At 36.8% G+C, this 10,450-nt stretch overlaps 1 protein-coding gene across 1 annotated transcript in view; it reads right to left on the reverse strand.

Moving 5' to 3' along the window:
• Window positions 1–1,428: 1,428 nt before the first annotated feature.
• Window positions 1,429–10,450, reverse strand: part of LOC107714408 (autophagy protein 5-like) — a 23,182-nt gene continuing 14,160 nt past the window's right edge. The window contains exon 7 of the mRNA XM_016520243.1: window positions 1,429–2,838. Within this exon, the coding sequence (XP_016375729.1) occupies window positions 2,702–2,838 (137 nt within the window). The 3' untranslated portion in view covers window positions 1,429–2,701. The remainder of the gene's footprint in view (window positions 2,839–10,450) is intronic.

A 10,450-nucleotide genomic window follows, 5' to 3' on the forward strand; every position in this document is an offset into this window, starting at 1 on the left:
AGGAAATGAAGAAATGAGTAAAAAAAAAAAAAAGCAGTACCGTTTTTACTGCTCTTACGACATGCATCAGAATGTCGGAAGGAGAGATGACAGAGGAAGACGCAGAGGAGGAGAGTGGCTCCTCTGATCTTTTAAGTGACGGGTTTACTGGAATCAGCGAGTGGGTCTAGGATAGCTCTTTATTTAATGAACACATGAAGAGTGCTCGGCTTCACTTTGATGTCCACTCCGCCTCCCCAGCCTTCTTCCTGTGCCTGAGAAAACTAATGGCACTCATGCCCTGCCCCCTGCTGAAGACCACGACACTGAATGAGACTGAACTATGGGTTAAAAAAAAACAACAACAACTGACGATACACATGGGAGAAACTAGATACACAGGAGATTATTTGGAGTTATGAACAATACAAAAAAATGATAAATTCAGAGCTATTGTTTTGTAACACTTTAGACCTCGAGTATTATTATCAGACATCTTGGTCATCTACAGACTGTCAAATTTCAGCATCAGTATCAAAAACAATCTGGAATGAAAAGAATCTAACCTCTTTATAACAGCATGTAGATTTTCTAAATGCAAAGAATACCTACATTTGCCAAAAGCATCCCACAATACAAGGCACTCAGCCAAACTGTCCATTTTCACTGTGACTAATAAACCGGATGTACGTGGAAACAAGATATTGTGGCCATGAATTAAGAATTTATTCCCATGACTTAATTGCTAGTTTTAGTTCAACCATGTCCACAATGTACCAGTTCCTTCACTCATTTTAGTTAGATTGTGGACACAATTTAACTAAATGAAAACAATGGAAAAAACATAAAACATGGCCAAAATTTAACTAAAACAATGGAACAAATTACGGACACAAGTTAATAAATTGTTTGAACGAATTCATAATTTGTGGTCACAATATTTACATTTTTTTTTTCATGAAATGAAAATGCTGAGAGTTAATGATTTTGAGCTACTACAGACCTCTTTGAATTTTTTAGAATCTCCTTCTTGACTCATAACTTGAATTTAAAGTTGCAATAAAGCAGAAGCAGCAATGGATATTTTCTTCTGTATTTCAACGAACATGCGAGTTAAACAGCGAGTTAAAAATAATCTGGATGGAGGCAGATTTGAATTTTGGGCTTGCTGTCGATTGTAGGGGTGGGATTTAAGCAGAATAAATGATTGGATAAGTGTCATATTACTGGACGATTATCACATTTCGATTGAAAATTATTAAGTAAAGAAAAAAAAAAAAAAAAAGAACAGCTAAATTGAATGAATTTTACAAAATATATAGGGTGAATTTTAATTTCATTCAGAAAAATGAAAAAAACAACAACAACCAAACACTGCATAGCTATAAAATTAGTTTTAATTAAATGCATTTTGTTTGAATCTAGCAAAGACAGAAAAGCAATCACCGCAATTAAAATAACGCAAGAACATGCACATTTGAACCATGTTATTATCATTTTAACCGTGTTATTAGTAGTGAGGAGTTGCAGCATCCTTCTTTCTGTAATTATTCAGAGTCATACAAGGAATGATCTAAACATCTGAAAGTTTGTACACAAACAGCACTGTCTCAAGAACAGTCTGCCGAGAAGTCGCCTGGTGGTGGCGTAAGCTCTGCGGTTTTGCCCGCTGTCTCTCTGTCTCGGTCTGGGGTAAAACACTCACCGATTCCTCTAAACGAATAATCACTCTCAGCTGTGTGTCGTCTGCAGCACTGATCTACAGTCCCCACATCCCCCTAAACACAGACAGCTAGTCTGCCTACAGGTTGTAAATAAAGGAGGGGAAAAAATACTGTAAGGTTAATTTGTTGGAAACAGTGCGATATGATAATGTATTTGTATGGCCTCTGATTTATGTTTTATACGATACATACCCATTTCAAAGATCAAATATTTGCTCTAAATGAATAAAAACCTTTTTCCAAGCAGATGGGAAAACCCCCCAAAAATGAGAAGAAAGCAAACCATATCTTTAGCAGTGTCTGGGAAAGAGAGCTTCATTTGTGCTATATCCCACTAACATTTGTTTGGGACCGTGACTAATCAGCTTGCGGCATCATCACCTCCACTGAGCCGTGTGACCCCCTACACGGCTGCCAAAACCAGACACTGACACATTTAATCCAGTGAATGAAGTCACCGATTTTTTTCCCTCAAATCCCGAAGTCATCATTTTTTCCTGCTTTAGTTTTTATGCAAGAATTCCATCTTTATTTTACACCTCATCTGACCTGGATGCATCCATAAAACATGTTGATAATCAAGCCCTATGGCGGTCGTGTAGTACGTACAGCACTTTAGTGGCCTCATTAAACACCAAACAGGATTCCTCCTAATAATTACCAGATCTGAGAGTCTAAGCGTACGTTACTCACAAATTAGAGAGTGGGAACGGGAGTGTCAAAGAGTTAATGTGGGAGTACGATCACATCAAGCTTGTGCAAATATATGAATGTAAGAATTTTAAAGGCAGCAAGAACACGGGACCCATCTGAGAGCTCTAAATAAACCATGAGCGTCTTGTGAAGTGCACAGGATTCTGTTGTTTGATGACCATCGCTCAATAAAGCCACTGCAGGGATGAGAATGAGAAAACAGGAAGAAATGGTGTGCCATCAGAACATCTCTGCAGATCTTTTATCCCTAATTCTCCATCAACGGACAACTGGATCCTCTGGAATCAGTCACTTGGTGCTGGGATGATGCTGATGTGGAGAAAGTTGTCTGGGTGGCTCAAGTGTTCGCTCAACCACTGGATGGGTGTTTCCAGCAGTGGTTCAATGCCGTGAATCATAACCTGGAATCTCTTTGGCTCATCTGGAATGAGTGTGAAAGAGAGAAAAGATCACAACTCAGCATTAAGGGAAGTACTATTCAAGTCATGTCAAAAAAAAAAATAATTATGTATTATGGTACATCTTAAAGCTTGTCACACAGTGGTGCTTTCTTGTAAACGGTCTACCACCCAACCGTTTCCCAAAAGTGCATAAACTTTGTCGTTCCAACCACATTGGTTTAACAACAGAACTGTAAATGATGAAATGCAGGTGGTGAAGTAACTTCTCAATTAATCAGTTCGACAATCAATGTCAGATTATTGCTGTAAATAACAACATGGCATCTGAGAACTACTTTGATATTTTGTTTTTTTTTATATTTACAGATATTCCATTCAATCGCAGGTTCCTTCTTATGTCGTACTCCAAGGTTCCACCACCTTTTATTTTCTTGACAAACTAAAAGACACAGAATGAAATCTGCATGTACAGTACATGAAATGAAAGATATATTGTAATCTAGTTTGCTTATTTTGCTCAAGAGCATGATCTATTTAGATCAATTCTATTGATTGATCTATCATACTAACAACATGCTTCTGACCACAGATCAAAAGCTGCAGTTTGTTTGTTGGAACTATGGTCTCAGGAAAAATAGAATCTATGATGGTAATGACAAAACTTACAACTAGGGATGTAACGATTAACCGCGAGCAGGTTGAAAATCGATTCACAAACAAACAAAAAAACCGTGAATCGAATCGTGAAATCAAAATCGTGAATCGAATCGTGAGTTGAGTGAATCGTTACATCCCTACTTACAACCATAGTTTGCTTTACAATGTTTTTAGAAATGCTCCCTGATTATGAGAAGGTTCAAATCCGAGAGCTTTCTGACCCTCCATAGACAGCAAAGCAACTACCATGTTCAAGACTCAGAAAGGTAGTAAGGACATCGATAAAACATTCCATGTGACATCAGTGGTTCAACCGAAATGTTATGAAGCTACGAAAATATTTTTGTGTGCAAAGAAAACAAAAATACTGACTTTATTGAACAATTTCTTCTCTTCCATGTCAGTCTTTTTTTCCCTACCGTTCTGGGACCTGAACGTGGTTGTTGCGTTGCTGTCTATGCAGGGTCAGAAAGCTCTATGATTTCATCAAAAAACATCTTGATTTGTATTCTGAAGATGAACAAAGGTCTTACGGTTTAGAACAACATGAGGGTGAGTAATGAAAAAAAATTCATTTTTAGGTGAACTATCCCTTTAAAATGCAACCTAGTCACCATAATTTGTAATAACCCCTAGAAAATGAACATAAAACATGTTGATGGGAGACTTGTGCCCAAGAAGTGGTCAAAGGCACGAAACGCCCCTGGTATGTGTAACATCTGTTGGCACTAATTACATGATTGGATACTCCAGGAACATTACAAAGCCATGCAAGCATAATATATATGTAAATAAATATATGTTAAGAATTAAATTTGATTACTTGCACAGCAAATGCAAGATGATCTTGCACTGGTACGTTAGGAATTCCTAGTTCCTAAGATATTAACAGTATTTGAAAGATATTCATTACCAGTCAAAAGTTTGGCCACACCTACTGAAACTTTATTTTTACAGTTTTAGATAGTCATGAAATATGGCAATTTTAGATATTAAAAGAAATCTTTCTTTAAAGTAGCCACCTTTTACATAGACTGCAGCTCTTCACACTCTGGGCATTTTATCAATCAAAGAGTTCCCATGTATTTTGAACACTTGACTGCTTTTTCTTCACAATCCACTCCAACCCTTCCATTTCATTTTTTAATCAGTTATTTCACAAGAAAAAAATAATAATAAAAATAAATAAACAAATAAACATACACACACACACACACATAAAGGCCCATACTAATTTAAGCACAAACCTTTAAGTCAAAATGTTTTTAAAGTAATAGTTCAGCCAAAAATAAAAAATTTGCGGAAAATGTACTCACCCTCAGGCCATCTAAGATGTAGATGAGTTCGTTTCTACATCGGAACAGTGAATGGGTGCCATCAGAATGTCTAATCGGCTGATAAAAACACAATACTCCAACACAATACACAACTCCAGTCCATCAATTAATGTCTTGTGAAGCAAAAAGCTGTGTGTGTGTTTGTAAGAAACAAATCCAGCAAGATGTTTTTAACTTCAAACTGTTGCTTCTGGCTAATATACAAGTCCTCTATCCATAATACTGCTTTCTCCAGTGAGAAAGTTGTCTCGTCTGAATCAGGAGAGAAATATGCAAAGATAAAGCACTGTTTACAATTGAAAACAGTCCAAAATGGCTCTAAACAAATATGTGGGTGGATTTATGAGAGGAAAAAAGGGAATGGGCATCTTCACTAGAGGAAGCATTATTATGGAATATGGTCAGGGTTATTTGTGGATTATTGTGATGTTTTATTAGCTGTCTGAACTCTCCTTCTGACGGCACCCATTCACTACAGAGGATTCAATGGTGAGCAAGTGATGTAATGCTAAACTTCTCCAAAACTGTTAAGATGAAGAAACAAACTCATCTACATCTTGGATGGCCTGTGAGTGATCAAATTTTAAGCAAATTTTCATTATTTTGGGCGAACTATTCCTTTAAGACCACAAGAAACATAATTTCTGAACTTTCGACTGGTAATGTAATTTTAAGAAAAACTTCACATTCATAAATATATCCAAGCATTTATTTATTTATTTTACTTTTTTTTTTGACATTTTAAAATTGTTATTCCATGAAATGTGGAAAATACATGACCAGATCTTGTGAGAGGTTCTATTGTTAGAGGAAACGCAGCATGATAATTACTTCTATTCTCCACTACTTTATCATCTCCTGCACAGAACAAATTGACCAAGTTCACGTTGCGTAGCTAGTTACATACGACTGGAAGGAAACGCTAGAGGCAGTAACATTACCCTGTTGACCCATGGAGGTTAAATGGCTAATGCAGTTGGAGGGAAGGAGTTTCAGTTTGACAGCAAGTGATGGTTCAGGCATCAGCATGTGCACTGGATGACCTTCTCACACTACTGAACTGCATCATGACCTACCAGATCATTTGCATAAAAGCACATACAGAAAGCAGTTGCTGTTTGGCCTTTAAAAACTTTCAGATAAACAACACCGAATTTCACTAAATTAATTTCCCCGTGAAGAATCCTAAAGTTTCACTGTAGGACACAAAAAGCACAAGTAAACACTCTCTCTCAAACTCACACAAAAGCAATTCATCATGTCTACTCAACTTACATTTATCATGAGTCTGATGAGCTGTAGCTCAGGGCTGGAGAGGTTGGGGACACAGATAACATGGGCGCAGGAAGGAACTTCTCATAATAATGCATTCTTTTGTTTATTAAATGAGTGGTCAAAAAGGCATGGCCTCAGCTTTCCCTCTGCCCGCTGTCAGCTCAATTATCTTTAAGTAGATTCATGCATCATTTGCGCTTTCTAACACAAAATACGTTTCTTCTCTTTTTTTTTTCCCACTATGTACGGGCCACAAGAGAAATATTAAGGGAATACATTAAAACAGTTAGCTATATACCGTTATCAGCATATGTTGAAGTAGATTCGTCTCTGAGAGAGAATACGGCGTCAAATGCCGAAAGCTCTGTCATTACTCCATCAGTCCGTTTTTACTTTCACTTTCTGCATATAGTGAATTGGCTGAGATTAAGACGTTCACCAGCATAACTCTTGCGCAATGTTTGCACGTTGCCTGTGTGATATCCACTGGCTCGCCTTCATAAAACAGAAATATTTCCAACATTGCGACATAACCAATTAGCCCCGTACCGAACATACCGAACCGAACCGTGACACCAATGTGTTGTATCGAACCGAACCGTGAAATGTGTGAACTGTTACACTCCTAATATATATTAGGGCTGGGCAAGTTAACACGTTATTATCGCGTTAACGCATTAATTAATTAACACCGACAATTATTTTATTGCACATTAAGGCAGGTTTTTTATTATTATTATTATTTTGAAAGTCCGTTGCTCACTGGCTCTGAATACACACAGACAAACCATGTGTCACAGGAGGGGTGGGATGTTGATCAATCAGGGCTTGGGATGGGTGTCATCATGCGTCTCAACCAATGAGAGCATTTGGAGTGGGCCTAAGACTGCAGCAGCGCTCACATGAACGTTCCCGATAAAATTATTTTGGCTAAGCATGAACATTCACAAACCACTGTTCACTGTTATTTTTAACAGAAAAGAATGCAACGTGCTTGTAATCACGACTTCATAAGTGGGAAATAGGAAGTTTCCGATAGCATGTGAAGACGCAGAGCATGATAATGATTATTCTAATTATTCTGCATTTTCATGTAAATTTAATGTTTAATTAGTAAATGAATGATTGTTCTGACTCACAGAGACGTGTTTCAGACAGCGCGAGAATGCAGAGTTGATTTCTATTTTACGTCTCCCTGCATCTGAGATACTTGCACATAAAATGGTCAAAAAACCATTCTCGGCATTCTGATTCTCTGTGCTTTAAATACTTTTTTTCTTGCTTATCTGAAAAATTATCTGAACCGTGAAGTCTCAAAAACCACAACATCATCCGTTGAATCACTAATATATATCTCGTGGACCCTCCAGCAGGTCCACAAGAAAATGTTTAATATGTAACCGGTCTGTGGTGTAAAAATAGTAGCTAGAGGTTTGCACTTGGTGCCTATGTAAGATTATGCATGGCCCAACTGGGCTACAGATAACAGTCAGAGGAAGGTGGGAGAAAACATTTTAGTACAGGGAGCTGCTTGGGGCCGTTTACACGACAATGTTTTCAGCCAAAAATGGGAAACTTTTTATGCCTTTTGCCTGTTCGTTTACACGACAACGGCGTTTTGGGGACTGAAAACGCATATTTTTGAAAACGGGTTTCAAAGTGCAAGTTTTTGAAAACGCCACCATTATCGTTTCCGTGTAAACACCCAATACGGGAATCTTTGACAACGGTGACGTCATGAGCGTGCGTAGTACGTGTTAGGCATGTAGACATGCGCTACACGACAAGTTTTGGGGACTGAAAACGCATATTTTTGAAACCGGGTTTCAAAGTGCAAGTTTTTGAAAACGCCACCGTTATCGTTTCCGTGTAAACACCCAATACGGGAATCTTTGAAAACGGTGACGTCATGAGCGTGCGTAGTACGTGTTAGGCATGTAGACATGCGCAGTACGTGTCGATTTTAAAGGCAAGTGCGAACAAACATACACAACAATGGCAGAGTACATGGTACTGTTGTTGCTGTTTAAGAGTTTGCTAACGCGTCTTCAGCAAAGTGTGGCTTTACTTCACCAATTTTACAACCAACAGCGGCGACGCATCATATACACACAGCAACAGGTACTGTTTACTAACAAGGTGAAAGTGCCAACTACTGGCCTGGCATACGTAATACAGCGTTTTTGGCCGTTTTCGTGGATATGTGTAAACGCGAATCGTTTTGAAAACGTTGTCGTGTATACGAGAAACTTTGGTAACACTTTCTATGAAGCCCGTATTTATAATACATTATAAGGGTATTCTTAAGGCATTATAATGAATGCATAATAAAAAAAACTAAAAAAAAACTTATAATATGTTGTATCATCTCATGAATATTCATAAGAACAGTTTTAATATATTATAATATTTACTTATTTGTGGTTATAGCTTTTAAGAGTATGATGATTTATAACACAATGAACACGTTGCATCCACTTTTACAATGGATTATATTTCTCATAGTTATATGAGAGTTAGTTGGCATGTAGTTGCAGAGTTGCTTATAGTCGATTGATTAAGGGGGCCATCAAAATAAAATGTAACCATATAAAACATTGCATTTTTTTCAGTTGGAGTATAAAGCTCACATCAGTTAATTAACATTAGCTCCACAGGAAACACTCAAATAACACTCAACATCTAACCACTCACAAGCTGTAGTAAGATACTGTGCAGATCTTAAATAAACAATGTCAAGATATGATACAGTCCATTATTCTGTAAATGAAGTAGATTTGATATGGTGTTCATTGTGTGTTATAAATAATCATACTCTTAAACTTATAACCAGAAATACGCAAGTATTATGATGTATTATAACTGTTGTTATGAATATTCATGAGATGATATAACATATTATAAGGTTTTTTATAATGCATTATGCATTCATTATAATGCCTTAAGAATACCCTTATAATGTATTATAAATACGGGCTTCATAGAAAGTGTTACCACTTTTTAAAATCGCAAGGGAAAAACTTTTCAATTTTTGACTACATCGTTGTCATGTAAACGTAGCCTAAGACACCATTCATGTTTAATTATGTGGCCGTAATCCTTTAAAATTGCTGATAAAAACTTTTAAAGGGATAGTTCACCTAAAAAAGGAAGATATTTTGTTCATTGTTGTTTGGAGTCCAACATTCTGTGAAATACCTTTTATGTGTTTGACAGAAGTATGAAATGCATACAGGTTTGGAACGACATGAGGGTTAGTGAATGATGAAAGCATTTGAAATATCCCTTTAATAATACTATCACATTAATTTTGTCACAGGTTTCTGTAATAGCATCCGTGCAGTTTGTGCAGTTTTTTTCCCCCTAAGTATCATAAAGTGACAGAATACTTAACCTGACATCACATGAAAACAAAGGGCTGTCAAATCGATTAATCATGATTAATCGCATCCTAAAAAAAGGTTGTGTTTACATAATGTGTGTGCACTGTGTATATTTATATGATATAAATACACACACTTACATGTATACATTTAAGAACTAAATGTAATATATATTTCTATACAAGTCTATATATATATATATATATATATATATATATATATTAGGGGTTGACCGATTATCGGCGCCGATATGAATCATTTTTATGATTATCGGTATCGGTCATTTTGAAAACCGATTTGCCGATAAAATAATTTAATTTTGAAACACACTATTTGGCTCTGATGCAGCCTGTCGGAACTCACCACTCTGTGGCCTAAAAAAATCACAAATATCTAACCTTTCATTGAACTAAAACAATTGAAAATGGGGGAAAATCTCATTATGAAATAAATGTGTTTCTCAAATACACGTTGGACACAATTATTGGTACCCCTAGAATTTCTTATGAGTAAAATATCTGTGAAGTATATTCCCATTCATATTTACAAGTTTGAGCATACCAGGGTTGATGAAACATGAAATGATCCAGCCATGGCTTCCTGTTCCACAGGAATATAAATAGGAGGGAAAACAAAGGCCAAATGCCCTTACTCATCCATCACAATGAGAAAAAACAAATAATATATTTCTGATGTGCAGCAAAAGATAATTGAGCTTCACAAATTAGAAAGTGACTTTAAGAAAAGAGCTAGAGCAGTGAAAATTCCCATTTCCACCATCAGGGCAATAATTAAGAATTTCCAATCAACAGAAAATGTTACAAATCTAATTACAGTATATTGTATGTATATTGTATGCTAAGGGGCAGTTGTGGCCTAATGGTTAGAGAGTTGGGCTTGTAACTCAAAGGTCACGGGTTCAAGTCTCGGTACCGGCAGGGATTGTAGGTGGGGGGAGTGAATATCCAGCGCTCTCTCCA

The sequence above is a fragment of the Sinocyclocheilus rhinocerous genome, unplaced genomic scaffold (assembly GCF_001515625.1).
Source record: "Sinocyclocheilus rhinocerous isolate Xijiao unplaced genomic scaffold, SAMN03320098_v1.1 scaffold839, whole genome shotgun sequence".
Classification (NCBI taxonomy): Eukaryota; Metazoa; Chordata; class Actinopteri; order Cypriniformes; family Cyprinidae; genus Sinocyclocheilus; species Sinocyclocheilus rhinocerous.